We start from the raw sequence: 22,266 nt of genomic DNA on the forward strand, positions 1-22,266 counted from the left end.
CTCACCTGATTTCTGTAAGATTTGTATTTTCATAGGCATGTAATCTCTAAATTTATATAATATGAAGTACAGTAATTTAGTGTTTTAGTGCCTCTACCATTGTATCCACTTCATTTTTATGGGGATATTTTAATTATTCCCCTTTCCTCTCCCCCACATTCCAAATCTTTCTTGTACGTTTGCCTTGAAAAAAAACAAAAAACAAAAACTCTCCTCAAAATCAGGACCGAAAAAACCAAAATTTGCGACAATACCATTCTTGCTGCAGTTTACCATTGTAAACAGAATAAAAACTAAGGAATAAGGGAGAGATGATATATCAGTTTTAAACTGAGCAAGAGACGATATGAACTAGTATTTCAATGGCAATTAAGATACTGAAGCAAAGAACACCCGATAATTGTATTTGAATGTGTATTAACAAGTGATTAGCCCTACTGTTCACCATATTAGCAGCAGCCGTTAATCCTTTTCCTCAAAAAATTAAATACAGTAACTTTTGAATTGAGGGTCTAATTCAGCAGTGGATAGTCTGGTTATGACTTAACTGCATTCTCTATTCTCTTTACTGCACCTGCTGCAGCTGGGAAGTCTACATCCACATTCCTTCACAAGATTAAATCCGCATGCTAGCAATCATTGTAGTAATCTTAGCCAAATAGCAAAAAAAAATATTTTAAATATACCAGCTGCTCAGTCCTAGAAGTTCACTATTAGCTCAAGATTAAAAAATGGCACCACATATTTGAATTTTGGTGTTATCGTATTTCCCTTTTATGTTGACTTTTGCCCCCTAAATAAAGATATACTTTAAAAAAATAAAAAGTGCTAATGATCACATATAGCCACATGTTTCACAAACTATCCTCAGGCCTAAAATTATACTAGCATTGAGTAGAGATGTAGAGAAAACATCACAGAAAATAACCATTCCAAGAAGAGAAAACTGAAGGTGTAGGTCCTGATCCAAACCCCACTGAAGTCAAAGGGAGTCCCTTCCATCTACTTCAAATAGACTTTGGATCAGATTCCCTGCACCGCAGGCTCAAATACTGGCAGGGTAAAACTTAACCCTTTTCATCCATCTGAGGTTAGGCTCATGCAGAACCATGATGCTTACTGTATGAAAATTATTTGTATTAGACCTTAACACCATGACTATCTGCTCTCCATGGACATCAAAGACTGCATTATATTTTCCATAAAAGCAGGGATTCACTCAGGTGTCCTTGGGCAAGCAAGGGCCAAGTTCTTCCTCTAGTATATTAGTCACCCAAATCAAGCTATTAAAAAAAAATTTTTTTTTATTGTATTCTGAGCCTTACAGGTCAGACAAGAAATGCCTCTCTCTCACTGTTGAACAACTTGTCTTTTAAACCAAGAAACAAGAAAAAGTTTATGAACTTCATTATCCAACATGGATGAATTTTGTCCATTAGATCAGTGTTTCCCAAACGTGGGATGCCGCTTATGTAAGGAAATCTCCAGACGGGAAGGGACGGTTTGTGTACCTGCCTCGTCCGCAGGTTTGACCAATCGCGGCTCTCTCTGGCCGCGATTCGCCGCTCCAGGCCAAGGGGAGCTGCTGGAAGTGGCGGCCAGTATGTCCCTCAGCCCACAGTGCTTCCAGCAGCTCCCATTGGCCTGGAGCAATGAACTGCTGCCAGTGGGAGCCACGATCGGCCAGACCTGCGGACGCAGCAGGTACACAAACTGACCCGGCCCGTCAGAGACTTTCCCTACACAAGTAGAGTCCCAAGTTTGGGAAACACTGCATTAGATCATCTCAGTTTCCTTGGTTAAAGGTTCAGTTAATTTAGTTTCCTAGTCCCATTATTTCCTCCTATGTTTGTTCAAGAGTTTATTAGCATGATAGCTGACAATATTCAAACACTTATTAATATTCATATATTTAGTGAACAAACTTGACTGAGCACATTCTTGACAGTTGTCAGGTATTTCCTCTTCTTTGACACATGATCCAAGCAGAGAGCCATCTTTTCCCAAATTTGTTTACATGATGTGCTATATACAGTGAAGTTATTTCCCTTCCAAGTTTCACCTGCCTCACATAAATGACCATTTTCTTTTGATCCTCTCACAAACCCATTACATCCATCTGCTGAGACTATTTGTAGTAGCTACCCATCTCCAAGGGATAGCTTAATTTTTAAGCTATCAGCTGTATTTTGTACTTTAAAAATAAAATGGGAATTAATGACTGGCACACAATTTGAAGGAGAGAGTCCCAAGATGGGAAAGAAGTGGTTCTTGTGGAAAATGAGGGCTAAACACCTAATATCAGAGCAAACTTTGTTTACAGTCAGAAGCTTACGCACCCATCAGCCTGCAACAGCTTTTTTAAGAAGAGCAGTCTCGTAGCTTTCTACAAGTTAATCAGCATGTGATGGGGCAGCACCTTATTACAGTGTAATAGCTATCTCTGCATTATAGGAGTGCTCATACTGACCTAAAAGATCAGATGTCTTCAACATTCCATTAACTTCCAAGTTGATTTGGCTTATCACTTCAGAGCAACATAAAATGTGTATGAATAGATGGAGGCTAGACAATGAGGTTTTATTTATCTAAAATCAAATTTTGATTAGCAACAATTAGATTTTTTCATATTTCCTAAATCTACTATGTATGTATCAACTATCAAAGGGAGGACAAAAATCAGCTGTGACTATTCTGAATTCAACTTGTACAGCATACAAGCTATTTTTAAAATATAATAATATTTTTAAAATAGTAATACACCTCTACCTCAATACAATGCTGTCCTCAGAAGCCAAAAAAAAAAAAAAATCTTATTGCGTTATAGGTGAAACCATGTTATATCGAACTTGCTTTGATCCGCTGGAGTGAGCAGCCCCCCCCCCGGAGCACTGCTTTATCGTGTTATATCTGAATTCATGTTACATCCAGGTAGAGGTGTATTTAATATAGAGTATTTAAATGCTCAAGAATAGATAAGATTTGAGAGTGTACTTAGATCTAAAGTTTCAAATTCTACTCTTTAAAAATGGGTTTTTATTTAAGGCTAATTAGTTTGGAATGCATGGGGGAGTAGAGGGTAGAAGAGAACAAATTCTAAACTACTTAAACTCGTTCATTATAGGAAAAAACACACCATAAGCCGAGCAATATTTGGTGACCCATACTAAACTTCAGGTTCTGCTTGAAATCATGGCCCTTCCTGCAAACCAGGAATGAAAAAAGGGAAAAGATCACACGCCTAGCTAATCTAATATGTTAACAGCAAAGCAAGTCAATTAACACCAGTCCAAATCTTGCCAAGAAAACTGAAAGCATCCAGGAATAGTATTAATCCTAAACTAAAATGTGAAGGCACAAGATTAAAAAAAAATCCTGCATCAGGATTTGACTCTTTACAAATTATTTCAATGCAGTGGCTACTTTTCTGCTGTTGCATGCATGGTATTTTCAATGTCAACCCCACTGGAAGACTCAGGAACAAACATCTGTAGTTGTGCCTCATCACGTACAAACCATTCTTGTTCATCTTATTCAATTTGTTGCACAGAAGTTCACAGCCTGCTTACTTTACACAACTAAACTACTTTCTGCCATCTCTATTCTAGACCACCACTCGAGCTTTCTTCCATCTACCCAACAACAACAAAAAGGGTGAAGGGGAATAAGACAGTAAACATAATGGGGTAAGCAGGAAGAAGCATTTCAGAATTTCCCCCCACAAAATTTAATCCAGGTATAATTCAAATAGACAACCTTTAACAGTCTCTGAGACAAACCATTATTTAAAAGCTACTTGAAACATTTATCAGTTTTTTTTTTTAAATATGGTGTCTTGCCTTATTGCCAAACATCAGTCTGAACAAAAACCTCATCATACTCCTAGCTAATATGATTTATGGTCTTGGTACCTATTAATGCTTGACTATACAAAATCTACTGTAGATATGAACAAATAGGTTAGGATTATGTTTTAAGAGAAGTCAATCCAGAACACAGTGGTTTAAAAGGATAATTCCAAAATCCTTAGAAACCTGGTAGACATAAAAATGGTCATATTAAGCCATGAGGCATATGACTTATTGAATTTGGTCCAGAAATTCTAAGTTACTATACACATCCTCTCACCTGCATTTCAACATATCAGTTTCTTTTAGTAAACTAAGTTCAATGAACAATTTGAGGGAGTCTTTCTACTATATCAGAAGTACAGATTCCACTTTCCATAAACACAAAATCCCATCTTGGAAAAACAACTTCACTATTCCAATGTTTCTTCCTCTTGCATAGCAAATACATATGTTTTGTTGTGAAAAGTTACCATGTCTCATGATCAGTTGCTTTATAAAAATGTCAGTGTTACTAAGAACTATTTTTAGAAAACACTTCCAGTAAATCCTGTGTTGCCAACATTATATACAAACTAGGACAACAGCAACACTGATAAAAAGAAACAAGAATGCCTTAGTATGTTTGCTGTGTTGTTGTAGCCATGCTGGTCGCAGGATATTAGAGAAACAAGGTGGGTGAGGTAATATCTTTTATTGGACCAATTTCTATTGGTGAAAAAGACATGTCTTCTAGTTTACACAGAAGAAGAGCTTGTCTCTTTCTCTAACAGAAGTTGGTCCAATAAAAGATATTCTCTCACCTACCCGGTCTCCTAAGTATTATAGTTTACTAGAACATGAAAAAAAAAATTCACAATCTCAAAGTTAAAATATTTTTATTGGTGCACTGTAAGTTAATGCAATTTCAACAAGAATCTGATGTTATTGGAAGATCTCCTTGCAATTTAAGATGACATTGGAGGTCAAATAAAAACATTTCTCATTGAAACAGGAATTAAAGTCTTTTTTTTAACCTGAACACTTATCATATATGATGTTACAGTACTTCATTATTCTTTTGGATTAAATCCATCAGCTTCACTGCATATCAATATTCCTTTCAGGTTAATAGGCATTTATGCCTCAGACATATTGGGGAATAGTGCTATTGTTAAGAGTTTTTGCATGTAATATAATCACCAAGAACAATCTGTTTTCTATAACAAGAACTTTAGAAAAATCAGTACTTCTGGAATTGGTTATTACTATTCCATTATACCACTGATTTCACCACTTACAGATAATGCAGAATGTTCTGTACATAAAGGGTAAGTTAAGTATTTCTAAAACTAAATTTAAAAAAAAAAAATCAAACAGGGTTTGAAATAGATGGTATGTTAATACTTGACATTATTAACTTGATTAAAATAAATTTTAAATTCATGGGTCTGTAAAACTAAGTGTCTGAATGACAAATTTATTAGTAAGAGGATAGTGAGAACCAAAGGGAATATAAGCCTCTAAATTATATGGATTTCCCCCCTTCCCTGCCTGGCAGAGTACCCTCTCTTTCATTTCTGACAGAACTGATCATTTTAGCATCTGGAAAACTAGCAGAGGGAGGAATTTGTTGTTTGAAACATTCCTTTGGTTGGCTGTTTCAAATGGAGTTTTCTTCTTAAAATGGTCATTAGCAACAATGTTTTAATGTTCTCTGGAAACATTACTTTTGTTGCCATAATCAAAAGTCTACTCCAACAAAATCCGCACCATGGAAATTGTAAACAAGTTAAAAAAAATCAAAATTCCATTGCTTTTTTTTATTAAAAAAACCCACCTCTCATCTGTTGGCATTTAAGCTAACATCTTAGCAACATGCGCAAATGCTAGGTCAAATGCCTTAAGCCCAAATTAGCTTTCTATAACTATTTTTAACCATTTGATTATAAAAATTGACAATGAAAGCTTTTGAAGGGCAAGATGTGAACCTTAAATAGTTTGGCTGACAAACTAAATTTACAGACTAAAAAAAAAAACGAACATACACAAACCAAACAGTCCTAGCATTATCACTAATCAAGTTGATAAAAGAAACTCAGATGTCTAGGAAGAAAACAGCACCGTCCATTCTACAACACAAGAGTGATCTCAGCAACACTGGCTTCTTACTATTGTTTTAAAAAAAAGGAAGTGTTAAGATAAAAAGAAGCATTGACTGATTTTAGATAATGAAGGATGCAAACAAGGGTTATTGGGTTTTTTTAAGTTAGTATTGGTTCACTTCAAATAAATCATCTCTAACTTTGCATACCCCAAACTGCCAGCACAACAAATTTCTTCAAAGAACATGCACCAAGTTTCAACTCAACATTCCTCTTAATAGACCAAGTAACATTAATTCTTGCCAGAAATGAACTAAACATTAAATTAGAAACATGGATTAGAAGATTTCATCTGAAACATGGCATGTATTAGACTGTGTAACCTGATCTTCTTGGATGGCTAATTACATCAAAATCTGAATATGGGTTAGCTGAAACAATACCACCTCAAACTCAGGCAACTCACATCTTCAATTATCATGACAGAAACTCTCGGGTATCTGGTGTGATCAGTTATTCTGCAATTACTATTCACATGAGTAAGTCTTGCGCATAGGATAGTCTTACTAAGTTTAATAGCCTGGTTTGCATTTAAAAGTTACTGTTAATTAAGATTGCAGGATCAGAATCAAGTTGCAAAACAAAAAAAAAGTTTAAAATATTGAGTTGCAGGAATGGAATTCTGACGAGGCTAGTTAAAGTTAGACTTTTATGCCAAACACTTGGTATACTACTGTCTGTACAAGCAAACATAAGGCAATGGAAAAAATTACAGACATCTATGAAAGCGTTTAAGGACTTGAAGTATCAGAGGGGTAGCCATGTTAGTCTGGATCTGTAAAAGCAGCGAAGAATCCTGTGGCACCTTATAGACTAACAGACGTTTTGGAGCATGAGCTTTCGTGGGTGAATACCCACTTCCTCAGATGCATCTGAGGAAGTGGGTATTCACCCACGAAAGCTCATGCTCCAAAACGTCTGTTAGTCTATAAGGTGCCACAGGATTCTTCGCTGCTTTTAAGGACTTGAAGGATTTTAAATGGCTTTTTTGTCTCTCTCACACACAATCCAACTTAAGGATTCCATACCAATGGTCTTCCCAAAAGTATGGCCTTCTAGAGCAGGAGAGGTCAAACTTACTGACCTGCTGCAATCTTCTCAAGCCAAAAAAAAAGATATTAAGGAATATAATTGTACTTGGAGAGTGATAAAACAAAGCCAATACATCCCCCACCCCTGCCCCCACCCTCTACACTTCCTTCTTCCCCATCCCACCACAAAAAAGGAAGTGATATACTGATATGGACTACAAATAAGGTTTAAAAAAAACCCAAAATCCACTAGCTCAGTGATTAAACCTACTTGTCACAGTGAAAAATACATGTCCCATCATGCTCGTACACCCATCCCATGCCCATCCACACAAGTAAAGCAGGTGAGTATTAGATTGCAACATATTGTCTATTTACTTTCTATTGAATACATTTTATGCTTACATCATCTGTCTTACATCTCCTTTCTCTTACCAGCTTCACTCCACTTTTCTTTCCCATGACAGTTTCACTTTTCCTCTTTGGAATATATTGTTTCCCCTTTATCTTCTTTCTCCTCCTCTGCATTCCATTCTCTATTTCCTTACCTATAATTTATTTTCTCACTATCATTCTTCTCCTAACTTATCTCAATGATCCCTCTTTGCCTCCTCATGCACTTACCAAGAGGGCTTGAAAATTGCCACATCTCTAATAGCTAGAGGACTAAAACTACCAGATAAAAGGCCAATCACTACACCACCAGCATTCATGGGCAACTGAAAAGCTCCAGCCCAAAGCTCCACAGCAAAGAGGATGCTGGGATTCCACACCAGTATATTATCATAAGTTTCTGCACAAGACTCCTTCCTTCAGATCAGATTCATAGTGGCCAGAAAATTTCAAATAAACGAATATAATTGATCTAAAAAAGCCACTCGAAATAGCAAGGGGGGTGAGGAGCAAGAGCAGTGGGGTGTGGAGATAATCTGTCATCAGGCTGAGCATAGGGATGGGATTTGCACCTTTGAGTCATCCTGTTGCATGATCACACTGTGTGGATGGGGTTTGCCTATATGTCACCATGCTGGAATGGGGATGGGGCATAGTCCGAGAAAAAGCAGCTCCAGAACTCAGCAGAAAACACTCGCCCAATCTTTAAAAGATAATCCCAAATATCACCAAAATCAGCCATCTAAAACATTAATGTATTCACTACAGTGAATTACTAATTTAATATTCTTGTGTCTTGAAATTTGTTCAACAAGCAACACTTGATGTACTTAAACCCAGATACTATCCTAATTTACTGCAATATTAGTTGCTCATTAGTCTTTGAGTAGCTGAGTGACCTTGGGCAAGACACTACAGTGTTCTGTGCCTGAGCTTCCTCATCTGTAAGTTAAAAATAATGATACTGACCTTCTCTGAGATCTCTTGATGAAAAGCACTATATTAGAATTAGGTATTATTATTATAGTGCTTTGATTTATTTTTCCTACAGTCTTTTTTAGTTATAGTAAACTTAGGTATTAACTTTAATGAATAGCAGGCAACTCATTTTTAGACAGAAGTATGATTTAAGCACCAAATTTAAGTTGTGTAAACTGATTTCTGTTCATGTGTTTGTTTATTTTTTTTTTAAGTGACTACTCTTTTTTCACTCTTTTTGAAGAAAACATTTGCAGGTGTTTTTTAATGCAAACTCAGGCAGTGTTCAAAGTGCAAACATTGCACCATTAAAGGTTTGAAAATGAAGCCAACCACAAAAGTGAAAGTGACATCAAGGTCAAACAGCAGGGGTATTTAAAACTAAATTAATTTTAAAACGTTTTCAATTTCAGTTATTTAAGAGGTTATTCATTTCCTTTACCTATTCTACTAACAAATATTTTTAAATTGACAGTGTCCTTTTAACCATAAGACAACGTTCCTCATGTTTTACAATTAAATAATACAAAGAGTATTAAGTCAAATTCACTTGAGATAGTTTATGAATTTAATTTCTTTATCTGTAGAGAAGAAAAAAAGACAACAACAAGAAGGATGTTGCTGTGCCATTGAAATTTGGCTATATCAATTTCAAGGCTGGAATATAAAGACCAAGCTTTCAACTATTTAACACTTGGAAATAGAAAATACTAAAAGTGAACATAATGGAGAGGTGAAAGGGGAGAGGGTTTACAAGAACCTATTTGTTTTTATGTGATGGGTTTACAAAAATGGCATAAAAAACAATTAGAGGTATAGAACAGCTTCTATATGAGTAGAGATTAATAAGACTGGGACTTTTCAGCTTGGAAAAGAGACGAGAAAGGGGGAAATATGATTGAGATCTATAAAATCATGACTGATGTGGAGAAAGTAAATAAGGAAGGGTTATCTACTTCTTCTCATAACACACGAACTAGGGGTCACCAAATGAAATTAACAGGCAGCAGGTTTAAAACAAACAAAAGGAAGTATTTTTTTCATACAACACAGTCAACCTATGGAACTCTTTTCCAGAGGATGTTGTGAAGGCCAAGACCATAACAGGGTTAAAAAAAGAACTAGATAAATTCATGGAGGATAGTTCCATCAATGGCTGTTAGCCAGGATGGGCAGGGATGGTGTCCCTAGCCTCTGTTTGCCAGAGGTTGGGAATGAGCAGCAGGGAATGGATCATTTGATGATTACTTGTTCTGTTCATTCCCTCTGGGGGACCTGGCATTGGCCACTATCGGAAGACAGGACACTGGGCTAGATGGACCTTTGGTCTGATCCAGTATGGTCATTCTTACGTACACTCTTTCTAGTGTTCAGATTGAAGTATGGGCTGAAGGTATTCTTCAATAAAGTTTTAAAGCAGTGTCTTGTCACACTTTTTTACAATAGCTGTATTCCATATTGCCACTTCTTGTGGCATACACAAGTGCAAGGAGCTGGACACAAGAGCAACACTGCTATACCCCAGGCACTTCTGACCCAGAGATTACACTTTTCACGCTTCCCTAGGAAGGGGATCACTTGATTAGAAACTACAGCAGTGGTCTTACTGGCAGCACCAAAATGCATCCTGTTCCCTCAAAAAGGTCCATATCAGGTGGTAACAAAGGAAAATGGGTGGGAGAGAAGGAGACCACGAATGCAGTTCTATGCATCACTGAGTGATGATAGAAGCTATCAAGCACTTTCGCTTCCATACTCTTAATGAGGACACAGTTACTGGAACCTTAACAGCACCACATAAAATTGGTACTCCTGAGGGAATTCTGCACCAAAAAAATTTAAAATTCTGCACACAGTATATTTTAAATTTCTGCACAAATCTGCAAATTTTGTCAATAAATAAATGTGGGTCCAGCTTGGCAGCAGGGAGCACAGGCCACTAGCAGCACTAAAGTGGGAGATCACCCTGAAGCCCCCATCTTGCCTGGTACAGGAATTAGACAGTGAGGCTGCATCTGGCTCTGATACAGTGCAAGAGCTGTGCCCACCCCAGAAACACCAGGGGGCCCAGCCCCTCTGCACCAGGTGCAACAGGTGGAGGTGGGCAGGCTTGGCCAGCAGGATCCAAGTGTGGAGGGGCTTAGTGTGGAGGTTTCTGCGTGGGGCAATCTGGGTACAGGCGGCTCACTGCGAGATCTGGATGGACAGGAGCTCATTGTGGGGATCCAGATGCAGGGAAAATGGGACTCTGGTTGGGTGAAGTTGGTTGTGGCTCAGCAGGGGGGTCTAAGTGTGGTGAGATGGGGCTCACTGGTGGGGGGGTACGGCTTGTCAAGTTCGCTGGACATGCTTAATGGAGGAGCCCCAGTTGCTGACGAGGGGGCACTGCATGTTGGGCTCCCACTTCCTCCCCCGAGTCCCCCATCCCCTTTTCTTCCCCATCTCATCCCCCTCCTTGACTGCTCCATCCCTCTTCCCTCTCTCCATTCCCCTCCCCATGCCCTATTCCACCTGCCTTCCTTCCACACTGACTCTTCCCTCCACCCCCTCAACCCCACCTTCCCTCATTTTCCCCCATTGCCCCTTAGGCACTCACTGTTGCACTGAAAACAGGGAGGTTCTCAGCACACAGAAGGGGCGCATGACTGGCACTAGGACCCAGGAGGTGTCATCCAGCTGCAGAACTAAGATGCAGCCTCCTGATTCAGCTGGGCAGCTCTGCACTTGCAGAAATGAGGGTGGGGAGACATGGCACGTAACCCCATATGCCCCCCCATGCCTCACCTCTGAATGAGGGGCAATCATCCCCCCCACCCCCAAGAACAGTACCCCTGGTCATCCCTCTCGCCCCCACATGGCTTCCCTTTGCTTCTCTGCCATTTTCTGCAGGGAAGCACAGGAATTCTGCAGGGGCACGGCGTTTTCTGCAGGCGTGCAGTCCCACAGAATTCCCTCAGGAGTAAATTGGGTTCAAGCAACTCAACGTCCTGAAGGACAAGAAGAGGACATCAAATAAGCTTAGGAGATGGAGTGAGCTTCCAATTTTAGAAATAGGAAAAAAAATATCTGACAACACACATAATTTGTTATTTAAGCAACCAGCTTTTATGTGCAACATTATACTTTTTAGGCAGCTCAGGTTCAATTTTATCATGCTTTGTGATGTGGAGGCTAGAGACAGAGTTTCTTCAACACATCTCATGCATCTCAGAAGTGTGTTTAATGATCAAAATACATATCTAGTCTAGTCATACCTTCTCACTAGATATACCACAAATCATAACAGCAAAACAAAAAATTCCAGAAACACAGGAAGTTTTCTTTCACATTATAGCCTCATTGAATATTCAGCATATTTTCTTGCGATTTCACTACTGGACATTTCTTGACTCTCATCATACCTCGAAAGTGAAACTAGACCTGTGTCAACACTACGGCGGTAAGTCGACCTACGCTACGCAACTCCAGCTACGTGAATAACGTAGCTGGAATTGACCCACTGTGGTTACTCAACCTAAGGTACGTCAACAGGAGAAAATCTCCCATCAACTTACCTTACTCTTCCCTTTGGGGGTAGAGTACAGGGATTGACTGGAGAGTGATCTGCAGTCAATTTGGCGGGTCTTTATAGGTGGATTAATCTCAGAACATCGATCCCTACCATAGTGTAGACCAGCCCTAAGTTTTAAATATTGGTATGCTAATCAATCACACTATGTCCCTGAAGCTATTGAGCAGGACTACCTCCTTCCAGTTAGGTGAAATGAGCCAACAATTAAATGTTCGTTTGTTTAGTGACAGGAAAACCACCACACTAAACTGCATGCAAACCTGGTCAATGAATGTGCCATGAAGTCTGAGGACTATGTACACACTATATCTTAAATCAGTATAAATTATATCGTTCAAAGCTGTGACTAAGCCACCCCCTGAGCAACGTAAGTTACACCAAAGTGCCAATGCGGACAGCGCTATGTCAGCAAGAGAGTTTCTCGAGCTGACATAACTACTGCCATTTACAGGGGCTGGAGTAATAAAGTCAAGCTCTCTCCTGTTAAAGCATCTTGCACTAGCTGTGCTACAGCAGCACAGCTGGATTGGTGCAGAGTGTAGTGTAACCATAGACTAAGGGGAACGAGCTCAAAAAGCAGCAAAAACACTACAGAAGCACAAAGTTGTACATCTACACAGCAACTAGATGACTCAGGCTTGCACTGTTCCATTGCTGTGTAGACTTCCAGGCTCAGGCTGGAGCCTGAGCTCTGGAATCCTCCCACCTCATAGGGTCTGAAGCCCAAGCCTGGAAGTCTAGACAGCAATGAAACAGCCCTGCAGCTCAAGCCCCACAAAAAAACAAGCCAGCTTTCACAGGCCAGCCCTGAGTGTCTAGCTTTTGTGCAGACATACCTTCAGAGACTGTCAGAGAAATACTTATAGCATGACACTTAGGGGGGAAAAAAAAGCTAGAATGCTGGCTTTAAAGAGGTTTGAGACTGTAATAAAGAAACTGTCTCCAGCTGTTTGATGCCTACTGTGTTCAGGGAAACATAACCCTATGTACAAAAGAAAGGATATACATAAACAGGACTGCATAAAAGAAATACCTGACTCCATCATTACTTTTTCCTAACAGAACTAACTGTGAATTCTGGCTAACCATTTAGGCCAAAAGGGATAACAGTGTAACTGAACATTTCTCAGAAGAATATTGAAGTCTCCAATGCAATGCTCCCTACTGCTGTTTTGTTGGAGTTGATACAATCCCACTCAGGACAATACATCTATTTATAATGGATTAGTTGGTAATCAGAGAATTCTGTTAACGATTATCAAATAGATTTGGAAAAATAAATACTAATATAACATTAAAAATTAATATTTACATTTCTAATACCTATGATTTGTTCGAGGCTTTGAAGGATTAAATAGACCATAATGCATGGAGTCTGGAAAGCACTCTTAAAAAATCATTGCTGAATACTCCGTTGACTTACGAATTTGCCGACTGTGTTCCCAGTCCCACAGACACTGGGCCAATTCCTCAGCCCAAGTATATAAAGGGGCTAGAGCAGAAGTAGAATAGACAGTTCACCATAATGCTGGCTTAAGCAGTTAGCAGAGGATTCCCCTGGCATGAAACACAGAGCTGATACTGCTGGCCCTATGTAACCCCCTAAACTATAGTTGTGATGAGGGCATGGTGGGGTGTGTGGCCATGACACTGTTGTTCTCCAAGGGTCAGCGCTCATAACAGTCCCTCAGGGAACAACAACTTAGAGCACGTAAAGGCACCATTTCCCTCATCTTTGCAGAAGCTGTGCCAAGCTGGACCTAAGAATCCTATGTATAATAGGTATACTCACACTACCAAATGCTATGGGCAATAGCGCTTATAGAATCTGTCCCTAAAATAGCATTGCAGTGTAAGCTATTATAGAAAAAAAAGAACGGCTGAATTTAAAAATTTCTCTTTTAGACATGGAGTTCAAATATGCTCTATGGCAGGGATCGGCAACCTCAGGCACGCGGCCGGTCAGGGAAAGCCCCTGGCAGGCTGGGCTGGTTGGTTTACCTGACGCGTCCACAGGTTTGGCTGACCGTGGCTCTCACTGGCCACAGTTCACCATTCCAGGCCAATGGGGACTGCAGGAAGGGCGGCTAGCCCATCCCTTGGCCTGTGCTGCTTCCCGCAGCCCCCATTGGCCCAGAACAGCAAACCGCAGCCAATGGGAGCCACGATCGGCCAAACCTGCAGATGCGTCAGGTACACCAAGCGGTCCGGCCTGCCAGGGGTTTTCCCTGTTGGGCCATGTGCCAAAGGTTGCCAATCCCTGGTTCTGGAATCCCGAAATTTATAAAAAACACCCTCATGACTTCTTCTTTATCAAAACTGACATATTGTGTAACCAATGGAGAGCATATCCACTGAAGAAGTCATTACTAATGTTACTATCCCTGAAAAAAAAAAATGATTAGAGAGGGTGTAGTACAGATGGCAACAAAAATGAATTCATAATTATCACGACTGAAGGAAAAACCTGAAAGGGACACAAACAGGTAACACTTTAATCAATCTTGGGGCAGTTGGCTGTGTAAATTACACAAATGTTCAATATTTTCTAAAAACTTATAAGTAAGCATGATTGCCCATATATAGCCCTAGATGGACACTTAAAACCTAACACTGTGCCAGCAAAACCAAGGTAGGACAACTATGGAGAGCAGCGTGTAACGGTGCATATGGTTTTACTGTCCTCCATATTATGTTCGTAACCCACTAGATCCCAGGTTTGTTACCATTCTGGATACACTACCGAGCTTAGCTATTTTCTTGGGCTCTTGAGAAGATGATGAGGTGTGGAAGGGATTAATGTATTTATATGTTTGTTCCCAGAACTGTGATTTATAAGAACCACAAGAGGTTGACATAAGCAGTTGCATCTGAGAGCCTCTGGTTATTTTGATGAATTGAACTTTGGAAGGAGTGCCCTGAAATTGGGATAGGTATTTGTTACCTTCATTTTATAATTCTAAATAAATAAAACCACAATGTATGTCATACACTTCACAGTAAAAAAAGTGTTTTCCCAATACAGCTTGCTTGCCTTTTTTTTTTTTTTTTTTTGGTCATAGCCACATACCATAACACTTGGGGTACAATAATACATTTTCAGTATCAAAATGGACATATATTCAACCTTACAAAAACTTGGTATTTCATCTGTCTGATCCGATAAGATTTCAAGATATCACCTTTAAGATTTGTACAAGCAACATTTGATGTTCATCATAATATACAAATAGAGCTAACAGAATTGACGCGCTCTCACACTCTTCCAGTACAATATTTGTCTGAAGAACATTTTTGCAAGTGAGATTACTTGTATTTTTATGCAGCAGCTTTCCTGACACAAAGATGTCCCAATCAGCAATTAGAACAAATACCTTAGTGAGTTTATTTTCCTTCTATAAAAGTAAACCCAACTTAGTCACAGCCATAGTTTTCAGACTTTGTTAGTACTACCATAATCTTTTTCCTGCATATTGAACAGGAAACACACTGCAGTGTACACTCTCTGACAACAATGTACAGATGTGGATCACTTCCAAACACATGACTTATGGCTCTTTGTTGTGCCTTTGAATAATTTTGCCTCACAGCACAATTGTTACTGAAAATGCAGCTGAACTTTTATCAGAACACTACAGTTGCCAAAAGTATTACTAGATAGATAAACAGTTGGAGATCTGAGGTTTTTAAAGAGGACTTTAAAGGTAACTTACCCAAAGGTTTGTTACTTCAACTTAAAAGGTTGAAAACTTTTTTGTTACTTTTTCAATGCAAGTTAAAAGGACATCATCAAATGTGAAATCTGTTTTTCTTTATAGTCAAAAGGAGATTAAAATAGGATTGGGTACTACAGACATTCCCAAGTCCCTGACAATTTTTGTGATTTTACAAATCTATTTTCTACCCATCTCTCTCCTTTGTTGCAATATGTAAAGAACCTTACAGACAAACAACAGAAGATTGTTCTGACATTACAGGAAGTGCTCTCTCAAATACACAAGTAAAATGGAAAAAGCCTACAGAAATTCCTGCTCCCCACCTCGTCTTTCAATTTCATTTATTAATATCTGGTGTTATTTGTAACAATATTAAGTAAAAAACTTCATACAAGCATCTATCGTAAGTTGATAGTACCCTTTAAAAGCTTGCATGCAAGTTTCCAAGAGGAAACAAATATATGGGTGTTTGAAAGGTTCAGGTTTTGGAATGGAACGGTGACCTATATTTACAGTGAGTGCAATGTCATCCCCTCAGGCAGAGAAACTGGAAAGTGTGCAGCTCAGATTCCTCAGGATCATCTGAAAAGGGTAACGATTATTGCAAGTTTTGTTAAACACAGCACTAATTCTATTTTAAGCAGCTTTTTTTTTGTGGGTGGAGAGGGAAGGATATTAAATATGGGCTTAAAGGGGAGAAAGTAAAACAGACTGGAAACCAAATTATTACAGTAGACTCAGTTACCGCCCTGTGTTTTTACACACAGGGGCTTGTTCTCCTCAATTTGTTCTTGGAAAATACTCTTTTTTGTGAAGCTTGGGAGCGGGGGGAAGGAAGAAATGCATCACATATGAAGTTAGCAGTGATGAAAGATATCAGCTTGAAAGTCCTCTATTTAAAAACCACCACAAAGGTATATCAAAGGCAACACAGCATCATAACTTTAGTGGCAGCCACAGAAGAGACTATTTAATGCCAGTAGTGTTGGTTGTTTTCATAATGAGTACACTCACTCAATAAGCACTGAATGGATATCAAAAAGTATTTCTCATAAGCCAAATAACAGCTATCAGAATTTTTGTTCACTACCAGCTTGGCCTGGATTTGAACTTGCAACCTAAAGATAAAAAGCTCAACATCTCATCACCATTACCTCAGCTCCTATTAGTATTAAGTGACAAAAGCATATCAGAAGAAATTAGGCTACCTACATTTTGCAATCAAATTCACCATAAGATTAGACTGTAATGGAGAAAATGGCAAGGAAAATTAGAGAAAATCTACAGTATACTAATAGGCTGAGCACGTATTTCAACTCTTAAACAGTGAAATTATCAGAATGTATGTTCTTAACTTAATGCAAAAAAGAAGAATTAGAGAACCAAATCTGAGCAATTTAACAAAGGACCAGCCAACACAGGGCAAACTAACATAAAATGAACAATAATCAAAACTCCTAGAAGTACGCTACCTAAGGCATTATATACGTAGTCAAAACTTTTAATTTTTTTTAAAGGAAGTATTAGTCAGTACGCCAAATATTGAGATACGCAGAAAAAAATTCAACAGGTTAGATAGAATGTGCTAAACAAAGCTTTTCTAACCGCTTACAAAAACTTGGAAAAATTACAGCCGTTATTCTTACTACACTCGGGTCCAAATGTGAGAAATTAAGTATCCCTTCTTTACTGCTGATAAAAGACTAAACTTGAAACTGGAATATGAAAGGCATTAGTCCTCCAGAAATCAAACACTTCTGAAATACTTAAAGCTAAATTTGTCTTCCTTATGTCTCCAACTACGGATTAGAGAAGTGGCATGGGGCATAGGTCACTACACAAAGATCAGTCTGGGGGCTAATCACTTAAGCAGGAATACCATCATACGATGAGTATTAACAGAAATTCAAGTTAGTTGTAAAATATTCATTCTCGCACCATTAGAAAGCCACAACTTATGTGATAAAAAAAATAAAGGTAAAGTTAAAATTATACAAGATTTCTTGAATGTGTCCTTTTGAGAGCTATTTTTTATAGCTTACCCTTAACAAATTTGAAAATAAATGTTCTTGAATTGTTGACCCAGAGGAAAAAGCAATAAATATATCTTTTTTGTTTAAATCCATTTGTGCATGCCATTCATACACATGCGCACATGTGCCCATCATCAATTTGGTATAGAACCAAGGCCTGGAAGTTGTTTCAGTTAACTGCTGCTACAGTATGTAGAGAGAACCGATAGTGTAGGTCCACACACAAACTTGCACCAAAATTACTAAATGTTTCAACCAATTTGTCTTAGCAAAATACTAATTGTCTAGCACACTTGCAAGGTAGCAACTGTTCTATTAATTTTTACTGGATATGTTTGTTATCCAGTACATAAATGGATCTGATACAGAAATCTAAGGTGCACTATAATTTTTTTCTTATTCAAGAATTAATTATGTCTCAATTAATTTGGAAGTTTTAACAAAACATTTTTAAAAAGGATTACTAAAACCCAAACACATATGAAGCACTTACAGTGTAGAGCTACATTAGTGTACATATTTTTTTTAAATCTCTTTAAATGCATTTTGAGTTACCGCACTTAAGTCTGAAATGTAATTTTAAAATAAAAATGTTGATATAACTTGTATGTGAACAAGTCACATTTGGGCATTTTGAATAAAACTTAACTGGTCAATAAAATTAAGAAATCCTAATGTATGCAAATTAGTCTGGTTAACTATGATTTACAATCAAGTCCTATTGGCATCCAGCAGCGGTGGGCGGGCGAAGCCCGCCCACTTCTAAAGGACTTCCCCCCAGCCTAAGGGGAGGACCAACAGGTCTGGGACACCAAGTAATTACAGGGGACAACTAATGAAAAAATAGGATCGGGAGTGAGGTCATAGGGCTAAACGAAGGGAACCTGATGAGGACACCGAGTAATAGGGACTTCTAATGCTCAGATCTTACATAGCAAAGGGCAAACCTTACCACATTAGTACCTCATCCTGAAGAGGAGCACTACTAGGTGCATGTGTACACAACAAATGACATCAGATCGAAACTGCATAGTTTCACTTGAGAGCAAACATTTCAAACCGAGCAAATATTCGCCAACACATCAGGGAACTTGTTCTAATGCGTCTATGGTCCCAGCCTAGGATCATTTATAGCTAAAATTAGTTTGCTTTTAGACACTGAAGCACTTTCAAATCAAACCTTTCATTTCACACGTAGGAAGAAATAACCTGTTGAATGTTCGTAACTCCACCTTTCCCCCTGGGGAAGTGAAGCGATTACACATAGCAGCGGCATTGCTGAGAGAGGTCAGAGTACACACCCCGCAACATGCACCTGCACCTTAAACACCTACAGATCACGTGGAGAAGTTTCTCAAGGGCTAGCAACACCCAAAGTCAGCAGCAACTTCCCCAGCTGATTCAAAGGCTGCGCCCGAAACATCCAGTATTACAGGGCTTTAATCTAGCTACATCTTTTTTTCCTTCACGTCTCGTGTCCCTCCCACAAGGACATCTCCTTTCTAAGCACAAAGACGGCCCAAACACAAAACAAACACCCCACGCCTCGGACACATTTCCACTCCCCACCCTGCTCAAAGCACATCTGCCCGGCCTCCCCAGGGGCTTCGGACCCCGCTTTCCCCTACGCCCCAACATTTGCATCAACTTTTTTTCTTTTTAAACCAACCACAAGCGTAGCATCTAAAAAGAAAACTCGGCAAACAGCCCGGGCAATAAAACAACGGGGGGGAGCTGGGCGGACCCTCACCTGAGTTAACGATCCCACCGAGCCGTTTGCAAAGGCAGCTTCGGTTGCCCTCCCGGCTCTGAAGGGCTCAAACCGGCACCATCACAAAACAAAGGGGAACCCCCCACCCCCTCCTCTGCGCTCTCTCTCAACGCCAGCCACGCACCCAACAGGTGGCGGCCCGTGGGAGAAGCCGCGAGAGGCCGGCGCCAATCCTCCCAGTCAGCAGCGCCGAACGGGGGCGGGGGACGAGGGGCCCCGTGCTACCTGCGGCTCTCCCGGGGCACAAACTGCCAGCAGCAAGCAGCTCAACCCCCCCTCCCAGGGTGCAACGGGCTGAACGCTGGACACCCCCGCCCGCCGCACCGGAGGGGACACCAGCCCCCCACGAGAGGCTGGGGGAGCGTGACACACACAGGCAGGCAGCGGCCAACGGACAGCAACTGACCCGGGGGGCTCCTCACGCCCCGAGGAGCGGAGCTGGCTTTGGAGCCCATGCACGGCCAAACGGGGGGGGGGGCGTGCTGCTCCCCTGGCCTGCGGGTGCTGGGACGAGTCTCTTACCTTAGGGGAAGCAGCCGCAGCTCTGGCAGACATTTTGTTTCCTTCTTTCCCCAGAGTAGCGTGTGTCTCTCTCTAACCGCTCCAGCCAGGGAGAGAGAAATTCCCCACCTCCTCCTGCGTCTCACACAGCTGCCCAAATAAACATCGCCCAGGGAGGGGGGGAGGAGAGGAGGAGGAGGGAGGGGAGAGCGGATACAAGTTTGATAAAAGTCCAGCTCCTCGATATGCCTCCTCCGGGGGGGGAGGCTGGCGCTACACTGGCCAGGAGCGCTGCTGTGCACCGGGCCGCCGGCTCGGGGCGGGGGGGGGGGAGCTAATGCCGTTCCCCACTGTTTGCCCCTACAATAGCAGGTCCGCTCCCTTTCCCCTTCTCCCAGCAGCAGCTACATGCCTTTCTCTCCAAGCAACCACTGACATGTCTGACTGCTGGGACTGCCCATTCTCTGGCCTGCCTGGAGGGGGGAGCTTGCTTCTCAGTCACTCTCCCCCAGATCTCCCTCCCCCCAGGCCACATGGCACCGCACAGGAGTGAAAAACCCAAAGCCCTGACAATGAGCACCCCCTTTCCCTGCTTATCTCTGGGCAAGAGTCTTGCTGACAGCAGCTCGCAGTTCTCCTCCTCTCCCCATTCTTTCCACGCTTTGGTTTGGACTGCAGACACTGGTGACTGGGGCAAAGAGTTCCCTAGTTAGACCACACAAGCCTATCAGGGGTTAGGGGGATGGTTTGAAATGCATGGAACAGAGCAGGCCTGGGATGGAGTTCATTATAGAGAGAATAAAACAGGGCCAACCTAGCACAAAGGAAGAGGCTCACCCCCTGCCCTTAGGGGTGGAGTCAGCTGCACAGGAGTTATGGAAACATTCTGGGGAGTTCAAAACAGACCAGGTTAATAGGTCTGTTATTCGGCATCCCACCCCACTAAACTTGCTGTAAGAGCTGGGAAGGAAAAAATATTTATCCAGGCTTAGTTCAAAAACAATCACTGTTGCTTTGTATTATTTCCATTTTCTGTAATTTGTGGTCTGATCTGATTTTTACTATGGTGTTTATTTTACTTTTCAAAGACTAGAGAGATGCAAAGATATTACACAGAGCCTTGTCTAGCAATGTAATTTCCCTGGGGAAAGCGAGTGCAAAATGGTTTTAAAGCACTTCCAAATCAGAATGGCAGCATTTTACATGAACTTTGAACCCATTTGGCTAGGTATAGATGACTACAGAGGTTCAAGAGAGTAGAGAATCTGTTCACAATATTTTTTTCTATTGTACTTTCTCATGGACAGCTTCAAATGGAATCGGAAACTCCTGACCACTTAAACAATCTCTCCAACCTTAAATAATGTCCCTGAAAGCTTAAATAAGGCAAAATATTTAATAATTCTTTTAATCTCTCTTTTACGTTTACCAAACTTTATGGGCACTGCACTGAAATGCATTTTCTTTTGAAAAAAAATTCCAATAAATAATTTATACAAATTTAGGAGTCAACAGTCAGAATTCAACGTGGAGAGACAGATTCTCAGCTATGCTCAAGTAGCACTGGGCATAGTTCTGATGAGGGAGACCATTGTAGCCTTCCCTGATACTGGGGCAAACTCTGTGCCAGCCCACTTCCTAGCATAGATTAAGGTAGCTACAAGGCTGTTCTACACTATAGTGGCTGCTAGTCACCCTCTGGGGCTCTTCTGGCAGTTGGAGATTACTGGGGTGTACAAATGCTCTTTTTTTCTTTTTTCCTCAAACTTCCCCTGTGTTGGAGACAAGGAATGATTCACTGGCAAGATCTGCTGACTTTAGAACAGCATTGCACAAGGACGGAAGTACAAACCTACACTTATGGTTTTATTAATTACTTGAAATAACTTTGAGCTTTGCTTTATATTTCTTTTGATACATTTACACTCTGGTTAAGAAGAAAGGTCATGTTTTATAACCACATATTCAATTTACATTGTCTACAAGTACACACAGAGAGAGGCAGGAAGGAAAGGGTGTAATCACAACAGGAAAGAACGGGAAAACTCCAAAGTGCGGAAGAGCAGGGGAAGAAACTTAGCAAGGGGAGAGTGACCCCAAAGAACGGAAGACAACCCCTGAGATTCAGGGAGATGAAAAGAATCAGCTGGAAACACAGAATAAAGAGTGACAAAGGGGAATAGGGTGGGAGAAAGAGGGACTCATAGAGTTAAAGTGAGCAGAGAGCAAGAAGGGAGTTCTGGGGAGGGACAGAGAGAGATAGATGAGGTGGATAGCTAA

At 40.5% G+C, this 22,266-nt stretch overlaps 1 protein-coding gene across 7 annotated transcripts in view; it reads right to left on the reverse strand.

Annotated features, from left to right (window-relative positions):
• Window positions 1–22,266, reverse strand: part of TJP1 (tight junction protein 1) — a 319,386-nt gene that overhangs the window by 146,508 nt on the left and 150,612 nt on the right. Inside the window, exon 1 of one of the 7 annotated variants that reach the window (XM_050967888.1) lies at window positions 20,008–20,626. The exons of 5 other annotated variants lie outside the window; for them this stretch is intronic. In XM_050967888.1, the coding sequence (XP_050823845.1) occupies window positions 20,008–20,040 (33 nt within the window). In that variant the 5' untranslated portion in view covers window positions 20,041–20,626. Of the gene's footprint in view, window positions 1–19,464; window positions 19,713–20,007; window positions 20,627–22,266 lie in introns of those variants that run through there. One more of the 7 variants, XM_050967890.1, reaches the window with a different exon arrangement.

The sequence above is a fragment of the Gopherus flavomarginatus genome, chromosome 9, assembly GCF_025201925.1.
Source record: "Gopherus flavomarginatus isolate rGopFla2 chromosome 9, rGopFla2.mat.asm, whole genome shotgun sequence".
Taxonomy (NCBI): Eukaryota; Metazoa; Chordata; order Testudines; family Testudinidae; genus Gopherus; species Gopherus flavomarginatus.